Below are 16,663 nucleotides of genomic sequence, written 5' to 3'. Positions count from 1 at the left end.
ATCAGAATTGTGATCACGTTGCCCTTCGCTGAAAACGTAAACACAGGGCTAAAATCGAGAAATTAAGTCTTTATTATTGCAATTTTAAGGTAGTTTTGCTATGACCAGTACCATCTTGAAAATATTACATCATCGCCCACAATAATACGGTTCTGTCACTGGTCAATTTAAGTCCCTTTTGTGTATTTTCAATTGAAAATAATGTGTATACAATTTCAACACCCCTTGTCTTCTTATCCGTGGCTGCCATTGCCTTGCATATCAAGATGAGACGACTACTGTACTGTATCTAGTAGATTAGATCATCCATATGTGAACAGCGGATGCAACGATCCGTATGTAAGCGTTGACTCCTTGTTGACTCCTGTAAATAATACCACTTTGTGCTGTGCATACTGTGTATTTTGAATCTGTGTGTGGTGCACAAGTGTCATAAAAGACAAGACAACGTGGGATGTGTTTTTTAGTTGCGCATCATCATTTCGTCTTAAATTACAATAAAAACATTCAATATGTACAGGAATGTCATTTGGCTGAGTGGTAGCTGTGCCTAGTAAAATATGCTGATTGTAAACATCACAATGCCACTAAATTTTGTTAGAGTTTCTGTCAGATATATCTGAAAAACCAAAGGGGAAAAAAGGAAAAATAAGCTTAATTAATTATTTGAAAATAAAACATGATTTGTTATTGGAATATTCCAGAGTGTGACTGCTGTTAAAGCAATATGGAAAGTAGCCTACATTTCCTCCACCAATATAAAAGATTGAAACTGATTCCTAGTCTTCATCTTGAGTCCCAGACCTTACTCCAATCATGAATAAATCAGCAGTGCTCTATTTCCAACACTTGAGACACCATCTGAGTTTCTAGGTTTCGGACACTCTGTTGCTGGGACACAGCCTTTCACATAACCTCACCAACCACACAATTAGAGGTGACCCTTTTCCAACTCATCAGCTCAATCATTTCATTACAAGCATTTGTTCATATACAGATTATTATTTGACACAGGATCGTGGTTATGATGTTCAAGTCCTTCTATAGGTGGTTTTAGTAAAGCATTGCTGATACAAGAGTACAGGGGATGTTCACAAAGCAGGAAGGCTGTGGTGGTTCCCGCTCCGAGCTTCCTCACTCGCGAAAGATGCAACAGGCCGGCAAGCACGCAGTCCTTCGCTGCTCGGTGTGAATGGCCTGTTTGTTTAAGCTCAAGTACTGTTGGAGCTTGTCCCACACACCAGGAGGAGAAAAGAAGGGAGTCTGCCTTTCTAAAAGACACATTCATCTGTCCTCTTAAAACAGGACAATTTGTGTAAAAGGTGCCATTTACAGTATATAAATGTAAAGAACAACTCTCACTGCAGCTCTGATTTTTCTGAGAGTTTGCATGGCTGGCTGATTTAAGGAGCTCTGTGTGACAGCCATTATATGTAACTGTAGATACAACAGGACTGCAAATTTGTTCATTTCATCAGACACTGAGGAAAAAAAAAAAAAATCCACATGAATAAATTTGCTGTTTTCCATGTTTCAATCGGTTTCAAGGAAAGGAAATAAATGTCAAGTAAACAAAACGTTCACTCTGAGAAACACAATGAACCATAGATTACAGTACACAGTGTAAAAGTGAATCCAACATAGACATGATTTATATCTAATTAGGTCAGAATGGTTTTGATCAAAAATCATAGCTAAAATCTGTCAACCAAAATGTATCAAATGACACAGTACAAAACAGTCTCACAGTCCTCATGGACTATGTGGTGAGTTATATGAGAGGGTATATACCTGATGTCAAACTATGTCAACACATGCTTATGTGTCATTCCCCCATCTACTCAAGTCATTTTATCAATAATCTCTCATTTAAATTAAATCCAAAGAAGGGGACAGTTTTGTATTAACCAGGTCAAATGGTGCTGCTGGACAGGTGCAGTGAGTGTCATTTTTATCCTGGTTAGTAGTGGAGGTACTCTGCAGGATATGCTGCACAAATGTACCTTGTTTGTTACCCTAGTGCACCTCTTATGGGTGGCCACACTGCTACACAATAAGCCTGCTAGAAGCGATGTTTCGTAAATATAGGCACATTTCTCAACTTGTCTCTATCTCAAATCACACGAGGAGGTGAGGTTGATCATAATATTACTCTGGAAGAGGGCGTAGCAAACCTGTCTAAGACAGTCAGGGCTGCATAGAGCTGCAGTTGCCAGTGAGGGCGGCACACACACAAAAAAAAACAAGCATCCATCTTCCCCATACCCTCCTGATAAAAAAAAAAAAAAAAAAAAAAAAAAAACGCCAAATCATCCGCTGGAATGGGCGGGCTGGCCTGTGCTGAGTGTTGCATTGTGGGATAGCAGAAACAGATAGCTGTCTCAGCTCTAGTGTGCCCTCCTCTGTCTGTTATGGGCTGGAGGGAACATGGGTGCCATTCTCCCCTGTGCCCTTGGCCTTGTGCAGAGCAGCCTGAATACGGAAGTGTGTCCGTGATTCCATCGAGTAGTTTTTGTAATTTTGCCTGAAACAGAGCAATTTATATTTACATCAGGGGTAAATCTCAATGTAAATTCTTATTTCACGCATTGTAATAAACCCACAAATCACAACAATGGCTTACAATCAAGTCAAAGCAATTAATTTCATTTATTCTAACGCTCACTGTAAGATTAAATGAAAGCCCCAAAGATGAATGGGTGTATTATATTTAATTTAAAAAATATGTCAAGAGTGATGACTTGCAGTTATAAATTCAAAAAAAAATCATTAAAGCACTACAAGGAAGTGAAGAATTTGATTTTCTGGGTACAGACAATTTGAATGTATTTTTGCTGGCTGACAGACTTACTTTGCTGCTTCTAGGAGTTTGACGGCTTCATCTTTTCTGCCCTGCTCCAGACACAGCAGGCCGTGCTCCAGCAGGGCATTAGGAACCAGGTAGTGGTCGTACTTAATCTGAGTCTCACTGCAGATAATGTCAGAACACAGTGGTTACAGTACGTGTGGAGGTGAAGTCAGTATGAACAAATATTCCCTTCAACTGCTGAGCTGTTTCTGTTTCAAATCAGAAAGGATGTACAATGAATATGATCAGGCTAATTGGTGATGACACGCCGAAAGAAACTGAAACTTTCTTTGTTTTTCTAGCTTGGTTAAATATGCATACATATCACTGAGTGAGGCTTACTTGCAGAGGACGAGGGTGAAGTAGTGTTCGGCCTCCTCTTGATGCCCCAGGTGTTTGAGACACAGTCCTTTCAAGAGGCTCAGCAGACACTGATCGTCTATGGAGAACTCAGTCCCTGACAAACGCACAACAGGACAGTCAGGACCAAACAAAACAGGCACAGTAATTAATGAAATGATCCTCTTGGCTCTGGTAAATGACTTTACATACTTGGGCTGTTCTCGAGTTTGGCCTGTGCCTCATCCAGTGTTTTCAGCATTCCTTCAGTCAGGTCTTTGTGTTTGCCAATGACTGTATAGCCGTTCCAGATGTACATCATCTCCTGGACAACACACAATTACACACACAGTGTAGAAAACCAAAAATCAGAGAATTTTCATTGATGCAGGTGAATATAACATTTTGTTTGTGACTGACTTGAGCTCTCTTGATGGATTAGACTTAAACAAAGGTTATTCTTGTAACACTAGTTCCATGAGCATGGATAGAGCTCTCCAAAAAGCTCCTGAAAGTGTAGGCTGTATAAATATCTATGGTGCCTTAACAGAGCCTGTTAAAGGCAAAGCCAGTGTGAAACAAAACTACTAACTTCCCTGATATTTTTAATCCAGTTACTTCAAAGAATGTAATGCACTGTAGTAATGATGCAAAAATCCTGTCATGCAAGTAAAGCAGTGCAGCATGGCAGACAGCTTCACCCAGTACTGACCAGTGGTGGAGCAGGAAGAGGAATGGGGTTTTCTGCAAGGTAGCGACGGGCTTTCCTGATAGCAAACTTCTCTGTTGGTAAAGATTTTCCTGCGATTTTCTGCTTCAGCCCTGGGACCTGCCTGAAATAAAGCACACACATAAATATCAATAGTACGGAGAAGATATGAAACACATTGTCTCGAGTAATTACATATCTCACAGACTGTGTACCATGCTGTGAAACATCAACAAAACACCTGTATAGCCCAAAAACAATGCAATGTGACATACGCCAATCCAGCTCCAGCTATATCATCTCTCTGATAGAAATTACGTCTCATAGTTGTTCACATTCCCTCTCTTCACAGAAGAGATCATGATATCATAGATACATTAACTGTCATAGTGAATCATCTGTTTCACTGTGAGTAGTCTGAGCTCATAGTTCATACCTGAACAGAGTGAACGCAGTTTCCCCGAAGGTTAGGCAATCATCCGAAGTCAGCATGCTGAGGTAGGCTGCTTTCATATACGCATAGGTAGCCTGAGGGGAGGAAAAAAGTGGTTACTACTGCAATCCTATCTTTCCTTTTTGAACGAGATGAGGAGAGATAAACCACACCTGCAAAATTCAAGCCCAGTCTTGGGTCTTCAGTTTGGTTTTAAGACGCGTTCTATTCAGCCACTACAAGCTGCTGACCAGGCTTTCTGTCTCTCTAAATAGCACAAAATAACAATTTTCTTTTTCACTATCACTTTCAAACATCTAATGGATTTTGTCTTCTGTAGTGTTGCTTCCTTACAAAACAAAGGTGCCTCACTGGAACTGAACTGGAGAGCAATCTGCTGTCGTAACCAGCAGCCCACCGAGACACACATAGTGGTGGTTATTTTTATTTTGGATGGATTACATGTTTCCCTATGAGCTGAAAGATAGATTAAAAACACTTGTCAAACTAAAAATAATATGCTGGCCCACCTTGGACCAGGAGTTCTCCTTGCTGAGCAGGTCAGCGTAGAAGTAGGCCATCTTCCAGTGCCTCTTGTATGTGAAGCACCACATCAGCTCCCAGTAACACATGTGGTGGAACTGCTTCCACTGCTGCTGAGCCTCGCAGCACTCCTCAAAACGTGTGATAGCCTGGAAACATACAAACCACAGAGGGTGTCACCTTCTTCAACATATTCAGTGTGAATGTTAACATGCATCTCAACACAAATCATGTTTGAATGGAGCAATGATTCATGCATCCTTAAGACACAATTTAGAATTTTTGATATACATGTCCAATCTCACAGAAAAGTTGTAGCAGATTAAACTGCCTGAAATACTCTGCACTGCTTCGCTTTGCAAGATAAACTGAAATGTACCTTTCAGCAAGCATTTGTGAATTATGTGTGAACAAATAACACAACCACCAAAGATACATCAGTATAAATAAAGAGGGGTTTGCTGTAGCATAGTCTGACATAGAGGCAGATTCACACGTTCACAGATGTACACATAAGACACTCTCAGACATCAAAATCTATAATGGCATGACACATAAAAGTAAAAGTTTTTCACATGAAAAGTGCGGAGGTGAATGTTTTTGTTTTGTTTCCAGATGTACAGTATAAAAATGACGAGCACTCACAGCATCCAAGTTGCCTTTGATCTCCTCTATTCGACCAGCGAAGAACAAGAAGATGGATCCCTGAGAGAAACACAACCCACGGTATGTTTGGGAGCATGGCACTTCTAATTATGTGGAAGATTGTTGAAAAAAAAAACAAAAAAAACAGAAACCTCTCTTTAATTCTGGCTCACCTTAGGATATTTTTTGAGATATGGCTGCAGCAGTTTCTCTGCATCTTCAACGTCTCCTTCTCCAGTGCCTGCGAGAGACAAACAGGTAACTTGGTCTGTTTCTGTGGTTGGCTGCAGCTGCATATGTGCATGCATGCATGCATCCTTGCTCACCTAATATGAAACTCATGAAGGTGTGATAACAGAGCAGCAGCATGTTACATAGGAAGGACCTGAATGTGCTTTCTGCGGAGCCCTCCTGAAGCTGCTGAAGGCCAAACTCCTGCATCAACACACAATCACAGACATGCACACATGAGCTCAGAACACACAAAAGCATTTTGGAGAAATTTCCTGTGCAGGAATATCACAGAGGCAAGAGCTGTTTTCTTAAAATTCAATTTGTGCTGAAGGAACAGTGTCTGTTTGTCCACTATTAGGCATCCAAACTGAACAGATATAGGTCACAGATATGCTTGTGTGCAAAATATGCAAGTACATAGTTCAAGATATACAGGATATGCAAGTTTGCGGTGTCAAGATCATGTCTGCATTACTCTTGGGACTGTAGATGTTTGATTAGATGTGGGATTTTTTTTTTTTGCAATCAGAAGATAAATCAATCAAACTACACATATGAATAATACCCCAAGCATGATGTCATATCAGGACCTAAACTCTGATTAAAATCCCTTTTTCTGATTATTTTGTATAGTGGTTGCACAAACCAAACCAATAGTGAGTCAAAATATCACAATAAGCATTTTACCCAACAAATAACAGGATGTCATGACACATAGACACAATACAGTCATTATGATCAAAGCAATCATTTAAATCATTCACCCATCGAGTTGTACAGTTTCGCCTTATGCTTTCACTAAATGTGTCACCTCTCTAGTAAGCAAATGAGTTTCACCACAAATCACAGGCACTGTTTACAGCGAATCAATGAACCAGTGAAATTGCACTTACAGACACAATTCACGAGTTATTCACATGTACTTTTCACTGTTAACAGCAGAGACCCACTTCACACACACAGCTAAGAACCATCCATCCATCCCCTGTCAAACACCCCTAACTCGACCCCCTATTACACCCTCAGTCCTGTCAACAGCTGCTCTGTCTGTCAGCCACAACTGGCTCTCACTTGCCAGCAGAACTTACCTTATTACCAGAGAAACCGACAAACTCGAGCAGCTTCAGCGTCCGCGTGGGCAACATGGAAATCATCTGCAGGAAGTAGACAAGAGGTGAACTGAAAGGCAAGCAGTGGGATTACAGCAGGATTTCTTGCTTTATAATTACAGTACCAGTGGTTTCCAAGGAAATGATCTTGAATTTCATAAACATGGTTTCAAGGGCCAAGGTTGGACAGGAATTACAGATATTTTCCGACCAACAAAGTTTACACTGCAAATAAATGAAACAGGCAAACAATAACAGGAACATGTGCAAATGTCGAGTAGCTCCAGATCACTTCTGTGACTCACTTCTTTAATAGAGTATATGCTTCTCCTGCTGACTACTTGCAGTGTTTGGAGTACTTAAAAATCACCAGCAACATTTTTAATCTTTTGCTACAATTATATTGAAAACCAAGAGTGAACAGGAGCGGACTGTCTGTGCATGCAAAGTCTTTGCTGATGCTCCAGAGGCTCTTAAATTAAAACATGCACAAAAGAGCTGAGGAGCAACATGTGATTGGTTAAAATTTAACCTGGATTAATCATTGCTGCATGAGGAGCACCAACCTCAAAACACACTGCTTGTTGCTTTGCATGTTGGATTAGAGCTACTCTCACTGTATGTTTTGCTCTTTGTGTGCTTCTGTTTAATTATCTTTGGTGTCATAAAAAATGAAAGGCAAGCAAACACTTTGGTCCAGACTTGTGGAAGTCCTGTGTCCCACAATTCATGATGTGAAAAACCCATGTATGATTACAAATGCAAACATTCAGCCTTCTACTTACTAGATTAAAAGCTCCTACTCCCAGTTTAACGCCACCCTCAAAATGGCCATGGTTGTCACCATGAGTGTATCCAGAGGACTGGAGGACTGTGTGAAGCTCTCTGTGAGACAATGATGAAGAAAGCAGATTAACAGGCTTTTACAAGCTAAAGAGGAAGATAGAAAAAGTAAAAAAAAAAAAAAAAAGGCCAACAGGAAAGTGGTAATAACACATGCATGATGAGATAAGAACAGGGATATTCTGAGCTTTAAGGTTCTCACTTGTATGTCTGGTAGCTGTTTCTCACTTTGATTCCCCCTTTAATGAAACTGATCATGTTTTCATCCTGAGCAGAGAGGAAACAAGAGAGCGGGAGATGTAAGAGAAGGAAAAGAAGCGGACAATGACTTCAAGCAGACATAAAATTATCAGTGGTGGTAGAATCAGCAGATTCTGGGAAAGCCTCGTTCCTGACCTGAAGGAAGGTGAGCGCTGCCCTCTGCAGGAGACACTCGGCGTAGCAAACCTCCGCGTGGAGTTCATCTGAGGTGAAAATCACACGGCACGGTTATGTTCAGTTGGAGAGCCTGAAAGCTGCAGCATCATGGCAAACACGCATACACATATATACATACACTCACACTCAAATACATACGCATTTGTGTACACAGGCTCACATACATAAACATACAAGCACTAACACATGCAACTGAAACTGTTTCCTTAATACTGACGCCTGTTATTGTGGTGACACATATTACTCATGCTGTCCATACAGGACTTTACTGACCTTCTGTGAAGCTTTTGGAGAAACTTGACTTCTTGCGGTGCCTGATTGAGAAAGCACACCACACAAAACCTTCAGTCAATTCACAGGTGCGATCGTTCCACTGAACATCATCCGGATTGTTTTTCAGCAGCTCTGCACTGTCCTGCATTTCTTTGCTTATCTTCTTTCTATGCAAATCAGTGACTCAGCCTCTTTCCAGGAAAGACAGGATGCTGAGCTGGTTATTACAAGGTGCTGGCTGTGCATTAACAGTCACAACATTGCAAAGAAAAACTGCAGCTCTGACCTCAGATCAGTGCTGGTCTGAAGAAGAGTGTGTGTGTATATATATCAGTGTGGGCTGATGAGATCTGCTGTTAGTCCAGACATGACAGACTCTCACAGTGGCTCCAGGACTAGTTTTCACAGACATATGTGACATTCCTAGACATGCTCTCTGGTCTTGGTGTGATACTGCTGATATGAACCAGTGTTCAAAAGATAGTGTCGTGTGTCTGAATGTACGACTGTCGCCTGACTGGCTTTTCAAGGTCCAGTGTGTAGGATTTAGCGGCATCTAGCGGTGAGTTTGCAGTTTTGTAACCAACTGAATACCCCTTCCTCCACCTTCCTGTATGGTGGCTCTCTAAAGTCAGTGTTTGGTTTGTCCATTCTGGGCTACTGTAGACAGTGCCACATGGCAGACCACGTGTCCCTCTGTAGATATAAAAGGCTCATTCTAACAAAATAAAGACATGATTCTTATAATCAGGTGATTAAACACTAATGTAAACATAATTAGGAATATTATATTTAATTTCTGTGAATAGATTCTTATAAATCCTTCACACTATACCTTTCAAGAGCACAACTCACTTCTGCAGCTGACTAGAGAGGAACTGAAAAAACCCTGCTGTTGTACGAAAGGCTTACCGCTGACAGATAGCCTGGGCCTCCTTCATAGTGTTTCCTGCCGCCAGAATGTGTTGAGGGTCAAAGGTCATCATGGCCTGCATCTCCAGGATGGTGGCGTAAGTCAGAGCGTGGTACATGCTGTCTTTGGTTCTGTAAAAGAAAAAAAAAAAAAGACAACACTCACTATCTGTTTTGAGTTATATGACACTGACCTTAAAAATGAAAGAGGAAGTTGCAGATATTAGACGACATGTTGATTGACCATGTGCTGCTTCCGATGTGCTGACGGATGATGGTGAAGGGGGTGACAAAAAGCTTTTGTTTGAATAAGAGAAGATTCATACTGCAGCCAGTTAATCATTAAATACAAACGAGAGATGGAACAATGTGGCACAGATTCTGAAAAACTGTCGTCAGACAATCAGTTCCTGCTTACAAGAGAGAGCTGGGATTGAATAATACTAAAACAAGCAACACGAGGAAAAAATCTATTTATACCTGCAGCTGATGACGTGTCATGTCACACCCTGTGGTTCACAGGGGTTCCTGCAGGTGTATGCTGTCCTACTGCAGTCGCATTCGATGGTTTAAATAGCTTTATGTAATCTGTATTTACATGTGCATTGTATGTTAACATAAAGGCAGAGGTGTGTGGAGGAGGAATGCTGTCAGCCTGCATAACTAACATTTCACTGCTCACCACAGACTGACTCATGTGACCACTCTCTGTGTTCAGCTCCAACCACTCCACTGCCATGGACACTGGGAGCTAAATTTGTATCAGCAGATTTTTTGAACCCATGCAAATAAAGCACAAAGACGGCAATACTTTAATTAGGAAAGGAAAGGTTTATAGATACATTAGAAAGAAGGAGAAGCAGACAGAGATGAAAGTGGCATCATTTCTGTGTCAGGGGCATGAAATTGAGGAAATAAATAAGGATTCTAGTCGAAGACAGAGACGGTTTGCTGAGCTTGAAGTCTTCACGGAAATAATATTATTATTTCAAATCCAGTAAACAAGAACTAACTCAGTTACAATCAGGGGGAAACAGCAGAGAGTCAGAGAGGGCGGAGGCTCAGAAGCAGAGAGGTTTACCTGCCTTACATTTCCATTGCATCAGGCTTATGTAAATTGACAGCCCAAACTCAAGCTGAGAAACCTTTTAAGACGGAGCTGTGAGGTAAATTGAAATGCCTGTAGCTGTGCTGGAAGTGGCTGAGAATTCCACATATTTCACAGGAGCGCTCAGATATTTTTCAATCAGCAGCACCTGAGGGCTCTGAGATGCTAAGGTCTAAGTCCTCCAGACAGCACAGAAGCCGGGTCTCCCACATATTTTCACCACAATGTTCCATGAGGGAAGAGTTGTGTTATGCTTTCTCAAGAATGCATTGTGTGCGTGCACGCCTTGTATTCAGTTCTGCATGTGTTAGTAACAATCAGGAAGCACAGAAACGGAGCGTCCCCGCATGCAAAAGAGTTTATTTCTATGAAGGTGTATCCTTGCTTTCATTGTGAAAGCAGCAGAAATCTGCAGCAAAGTTTCAAAATTAGATATGAAGCTTTAACAAACAGTGACGCCCTTCCTGGAAAAAGGAGTTATGAAACGTTGACACTCATCAAAAGAAACCAGCACAGTATATCAGGACGTCACAGCTTCTCACAGAGAAGCACCTCCGTCAGTACGTCATGTACGTCATACTTGTGTATCAGTGCACTTCCTGCACCCACTCCCTGCTACAGCTGTGAGGAATGGGGCAGGACAGCAGGACGGGAAAATCAGATAGCACCGTTTTGGCTGTACTTGGTCTCGTGGCATGTCTGAACAGAGCTGGGAAATAAGACTCAGCCTGCTGTGGATACCTCTAGGATTCGAAGGTTGATCAAAAGAGAAAAAAAAACTGGTTATTTAGCAGGCATGTTTCTACAATGTTGGAGATGAGTCTGCGGTGGCTCCCTGAGTACAAGAAACACCTCACCTGGGCCTCAAATATCTGAATCCTATAAGAGAGAGGCTATCTAAAGAGAATGGCTTACAAAGCGTGAAGTCGTGATGCATGGACAGCGGCTCAGACCACACAGCCTCAGAAATACCAAAGCAAGGTGAAGCTGAAATTAACCACAGCAGATGGGGACAGCTGAAACCGCATGGCACTCAAAAACATGCCAAAAAAGACAATACATTTTGATTCTGTTCAACTGTTTTGCCTGTTCAATAGTTCAGTGACACAGAACACTTGGAGCAGTGTGTCGTCCAGTGAATCAGTGTCTTGCTCAAGGACACTTCTGCATGTATTTAATTACCAACTGCGCCATAAATGGAAGACACAGTCTGCCAACTGAGGCGTCTCTCACTAACTCTTTAACTCTAACTCTTTACGACCAAGGCCATCCAAAAGATTTAACATCTCTCAATACTCTAAAATGTCTAATTCACAGTTTTCATGGCGCTAAATGTTCCATAAGAACATTTAATTTCCAGTCTCACATCCTCCCATGAGAAGTACGTGTCGCGGTTTCCTTCTACAGTCACACTCACAATCGTGCCCATCGATATGAGTATGAGTGCATTAACATAGTAATGGTTAATCCTGTTTTCCTCCCAATGCATGCTGGGATGAGCTTGATCTGCTGTTGGCCATAAACGGGAGTGTAGAGGTAAAAGTAAATGATTGATTAAAAGTGCATCCAGATAAAGAACACTCTCTCTGAAAGACTCTCTCCAGTATTTTAGTGTGTGTGTGTGTGTGTGTGTGTGTGTGTGTGTGTGTGTGTGTGTGTGTGCTGCCCTTGTCCCATCTGACTGCGTCAGAACACAGCTGGAAAGGAGGGGAAAGGAGACACAGATGGAAGACGGAGAGAAGTGGAAAGCACAGGTGGAACAAAGCAGAGGACGGACAGACACTGAGGACGATGAGGGCTGCACAAGCCTTTCAGAGTATCTTTCTCACAATGCAGCAGATGTCATCACACCCTACATAATATTACATAAGTCTTACGCCACAAGCCATCGGCTTCCTCACGAAATCCTTTTCGGAGCAGCAAACAGGAAAAATGCGAGGAGGCTGATGGTGTTATTGGGTTTTGTACAAACCAAACAAAATAAATCTCTATTTCAATTTGATTTATGTGTTGCATTAAAATGTAAAACAACACTTTACTCTGACTACACCCTTACTGGCACGGGAGTGGCTGTTCAGCAACTAATTTAACTTAAAAAAAGAGGAAGATTTCAATGTATTGTACCTGTGAAGGACATTTAGTAAGTCAAGACCACAATAATACCTGGCCAGATCACCATGGAGCCCCTGATTTTCATAGTACAGACCTGTCTTACCTCTTAAGCTTCAATCTGCACTCATACTGTCCTACTGCATGTGTCAAATCCACCCATCTGGGCTCAAAGCAGCTACAAACATGCACATATTTGCAAGAACTGTTCATTCAGGTGCACTTTAGTGACGGGAAGCGGCAGAGATGGCACACGCGGAGCTATGGGAGGAATATCGAGACAGAAATGAGGACACCTGCTGAGCTGACAGATAGTCCAGACTCAGGTGGCAGCAGCTAGAGGTGCTGGATTTAGACTCCAGGTTGGAGTATTTCACAAATCCAGATTTAAATGCTGAAGCGCATTATGATTATGACAACACGGCAGTCACTTGGCAACAGATTATTTATGCAATGTTGCAATGAAAGTCTCCATTATTGGGCTGGAGCTAAGAAAATCAAACAAATTACATCGCTCTTTCAACATGTACAGAGCTAAACACACCAGAATGGCTCCTAAAAACACACCGAGCTGACAATGGCTGTCAATCTAGCTGTAGTCCAAAACTACAAAAAACAAAGTGCAAACTGACAGGAAGCTGTTCTTCTGTCTCAGTGTGAGCTGGGACTGAAAAGAAGAAACTGGGGCTAAGGAGTGGCCCACAGCCCCTGAGAGGAAAGAGGGGGTGGAAGATAATACCAACAGCGTGATGTAGGTTCTGATAATAGAGAGAATGAGCAGCGAATAATGGCGTAACTTGATGACACAGCATTAGAAATATAACTAGAGGCAGGGTGTGACCCAGAGAGGGAGCTTATGTTTGTGATTGTGATTCAAAGCTGCACCAGTCATGTAAACCGTTCGGCCATTAAATCATGTAATCAGTTCCATTAGGCCTCCCTGATGGAGACAATAGTATCTCTGTTTATCACCTCTCACTGTGCCAAGGACTGCCGATTGAAACTTAAATCACTCTTACTAGTTTTGGAAAAAATGTTCTGAAAATCTTTGTAATACTCATTCATTGAGCATATAAATCGATCTATTATGAAGGCAAACTCGGCAAATAACTGAATGGAACTCTCATGTTTCAAATCATGAATAACAAGGGTCATTCAGTGATGGGTTTTGCTGACTCATCAATCACTTTTGGGCTGAGATGACCATATCAGCAAAATTAAGACAAGACGAAGAGTACACAGACATGCTAGCAGCTCCGTGAGGCTGCACGCACAGGCACAGAGGTGCACTGAGCCAATTCCTAACATCAGCATGCTAACATGCTTAGCGGGTTTAATGCTTATTATGTTCACCATCTTAATTAAATGTGTTAGCATGCTAACATTTACAAATTAGCCACTGACCAAAAAAAACTACATCCACAGGCCTTTTCTGCTGTTTTTCTACTGTTACATGTCAAAAGGCCTTCTGAGAAAAAGGCTCATTTCATGTAAACGGAGCTTCCCGCTTGAAATCTTCCCCCTCTAACAGCCGAGAGTACAAAAACACCTACAAATGCGGCCGCTTGCACGAGTAACATCAGCTGTTTGTCTCTAATTCATTATATTCGTGCATGAAAGCACAAAGCCAGGTGGGTCAGAGCTCAGCCGGAGCTGAAAACAGCAGCCATATTAGTATGTGGTTCAGGCTGTTCTCCTACCTGCATCTGAGCCGGGCTTGCGCCTCCTCAAAGTGGTTTCTGAGGAACAGATCCAGGGCGGCCATGCAGTCCTCCAGAGCCAGCGACAGGTCTGACCGCGAGCACCTGCAGAACCACAACAAACACAGAATCTGCATGAGAAAAGAAAGAGCTCTGAAAATATATGATCATCTTATAAATAAGGCAAGCTGCAGGGTTTGAGGAGTTCCGATCTCTTGAAATCGGTTTTATTGAAAAGTTACCTTCCGCTGCCCCCTCCCATGTCTAACTGTCTCTCTCACCACTGCAGTGACCCTGTTCTCAGCAACAAAAGGCAGTCTCCAAACGTGACCTACAACAGAGTGGGATCTGTTGTCATCTACTACTTTACATGAGAAACACAGGCAGGATGAGCCAGACTAGCAAACAAGAACTCGAGAGAGTGCTTTGCTGTTAGTGTTATTGCTGTTTGAGCAATTACACTGCACATTACGGAGGGAATCACATTAAATCACAGCACTTTTCCGTCATCCACATTTATAAAAACGCCATCTCAAGGGCCAGTTCTGAATATGGTCATTCTTGTAAATACAACTCGCTGTTGCAAGCTGTCTTCACGAAGGTGAGCTACTCTTAATGATCGCTGATAATGTTGCTGGGTTGCAATTCAGAGTTCATTACACAGTGCACATGACCTTCGTGTGACGAGTGCATGGCGTGGCCACATCAGGCACAAGTCATGACTGAGAATCCTCCCCCCTTCAGCACAAGGCTCCCTCCCTCCCTTCCTCTTTGATTCACTCACTGTGCTGATAATGGATCTGCTTAAATGTGTGTTTTATTTCTTCACTTCAGGGTGAGAACACATTAACATTGGGGACAATGAGCCGAACGAATGAAGTCGATGGTAAATCTGAAACACTGATGTGACTCAACATTAAGCTGATTAACCTCCGTCATTTGGATTATGACTTGTTTGTTCTGAATTATACTTTTGACACATTCTAGATTCAGTTATTTGTTATTTATGTTAATTTGCATCATGAAATGCTTGAAAAGTGGCATATTTTCTGAGTTGCTCATTTGTTTGCCATGTCATTGATGTGCTTTCTGTGAAAATGGAACTCGATTTCTGTTTTGCTTCCTCTTAAAATGCAGTTTGATGTTGTGCTTTGAACTTCCAGACCACTGTATTGATCACAAGAGCATAACACTTGACCAGTCAGTCAGTCAGTCAGTCAGTCAGTCAGTCAGTGTTACCTCTTTAACTGAGCGTTCAGATGCCAGCTGCAAACATTAGACAGATGCAGGAGAACGGAAAAGCAGAAACTGAGCAAACACAACTACAACAAATGTGTATTACAGCAGTGACTAATAGACAGCATTCACTTTACATTCCTGCCCATTAGAAACACAGAGGAACTCTTCACACTGTGTATCACAAACACCGCACACACATACACTGCACACACACACACTGGTGCAGCTCTGGCTAATGACATGCGGGTGACTGCTGTGTTCACCAAATGACCAGCAGCAAGCTGAGCTGAGCAATAACAGCGGGAGGCTCACAATGACGATTGCTGTAACAGAAACATGTATGTTTGGTCTTTCAGCGGACACACAGCTTACATTGTCCTTCACGTGTTTGGACAAAACTAAAAACAAAACAAAAAAAATCCACTCAAATATGTGAAATTCTTCTGCATTCAAAGGTTGTGTGGGAGTATTGTGTAGAGCACTCCTACAATACACATTACTACAATAATATTAACAATGAGAACAATTAACATGTTAAAATTGAGTGCCTATTAAGAATAAAACAATGAGACATAAAGAGATCAATAACACAAACACTAATAATGCCAGGAGGATATGAAAACACGACAGCATACCGTATATGTGTTTATGTCATTGATTTAAAGGATAATGCTGCAGAGTCACATGTCTTCTCATACCGGCCACTGACTCGCTCCAACCAATCCAACCAGAGCTTTCTCTGCTGTGTCGTAACACTTTTCTCTCTGTATGAACAGAGGTGCAATGGCTGCCTGCTGTCACCTTTACTTAAAAACAAACCAGAAGCAGTCAGACGAATGGCCGTCCCCGTCGGCCATGTGTTTCAACACGCCCTTCAGCTCCGGTTTGTCTTCGGATACTCACCTTTGGATACCTTAACCTTAGCTATCAAAAAGCCGTGCCTGATCTCGACTGTAAATTCTCTAAATTTGATCCAATTTGACCAAGTCTTAACCTCACACATACAATCCACATTCCTCATTCTTCTTTAAAATGTATAACCCAGCTGGAGTCCTGTTTAATTCAGAGCAGATAAATAAAAGTATATAATTGATAATGGTATTTCTGAAAGCTTTTTGACTTATCTGACAAAACAGACTCTGAAACCAGCATGTACATTTGACACAATGGCTCTCATCAAC

General features: G+C 41.8%; 1 protein-coding gene across 2 annotated transcripts in view; it reads right to left on the bottom strand.

Moving 5' to 3' along the window:
- Nucleotides 1-157: 157 nt before the first annotated feature.
- The window catches only part of ttc39a (tetratricopeptide repeat domain 39A), a 23,382-nt gene continuing 6,876 nt past the window's right edge, over nucleotides 158-16,663 (bottom strand). For both annotated transcript variants that reach the window (XM_076727072.1, XM_076727073.1), the window contains 17 exons: nucleotides 14,244-14,348; nucleotides 9,327-9,458; nucleotides 8,415-8,455; nucleotides 8,100-8,167; nucleotides 7,906-7,970; nucleotides 7,646-7,745; nucleotides 6,840-6,905; nucleotides 5,844-5,952; nucleotides 5,691-5,758; nucleotides 5,518-5,577; nucleotides 4,860-5,021; nucleotides 4,333-4,424; nucleotides 3,900-4,020; nucleotides 3,401-3,512; nucleotides 3,191-3,305; nucleotides 2,852-2,968; nucleotides 158-2,524 (listed from right to left, as the gene is read on the bottom strand). In XM_076727072.1, the coding sequence (XP_076583187.1) occupies nucleotides 2,410-2,524; nucleotides 2,852-2,968; nucleotides 3,191-3,305; nucleotides 3,401-3,512; nucleotides 3,900-4,020; nucleotides 4,333-4,424; nucleotides 4,860-5,021; nucleotides 5,518-5,577; nucleotides 5,691-5,758; nucleotides 5,844-5,952; nucleotides 6,840-6,905; nucleotides 7,646-7,745; nucleotides 7,906-7,970; nucleotides 8,100-8,167; nucleotides 8,415-8,455; nucleotides 9,327-9,458; nucleotides 14,244-14,348 (1,648 nt within the window). In that variant the 3' untranslated portion in view covers nucleotides 158-2,409. The remainder of the gene's footprint in view (nucleotides 2,525-2,851; nucleotides 2,969-3,190; nucleotides 3,306-3,400; nucleotides 3,513-3,899; nucleotides 4,021-4,332; nucleotides 4,425-4,859; nucleotides 5,022-5,517; nucleotides 5,578-5,690; nucleotides 5,759-5,843; nucleotides 5,953-6,839; nucleotides 6,906-7,645; nucleotides 7,746-7,905; nucleotides 7,971-8,099; nucleotides 8,168-8,414; nucleotides 8,456-9,326; nucleotides 9,459-14,243; nucleotides 14,349-16,663) is intronic.

Source organism: Chaetodon auriga, chromosome 3 (assembly GCF_051107435.1).
Source record: "Chaetodon auriga isolate fChaAug3 chromosome 3, fChaAug3.hap1, whole genome shotgun sequence".
NCBI lineage: Eukaryota > Metazoa > Chordata > Actinopteri > Chaetodontiformes > Chaetodontidae > Chaetodon > Chaetodon auriga.
Note: the sequence above shows the minus strand (reverse complement) of the source record. Positions and strands in the feature narration are given on the sequence as shown.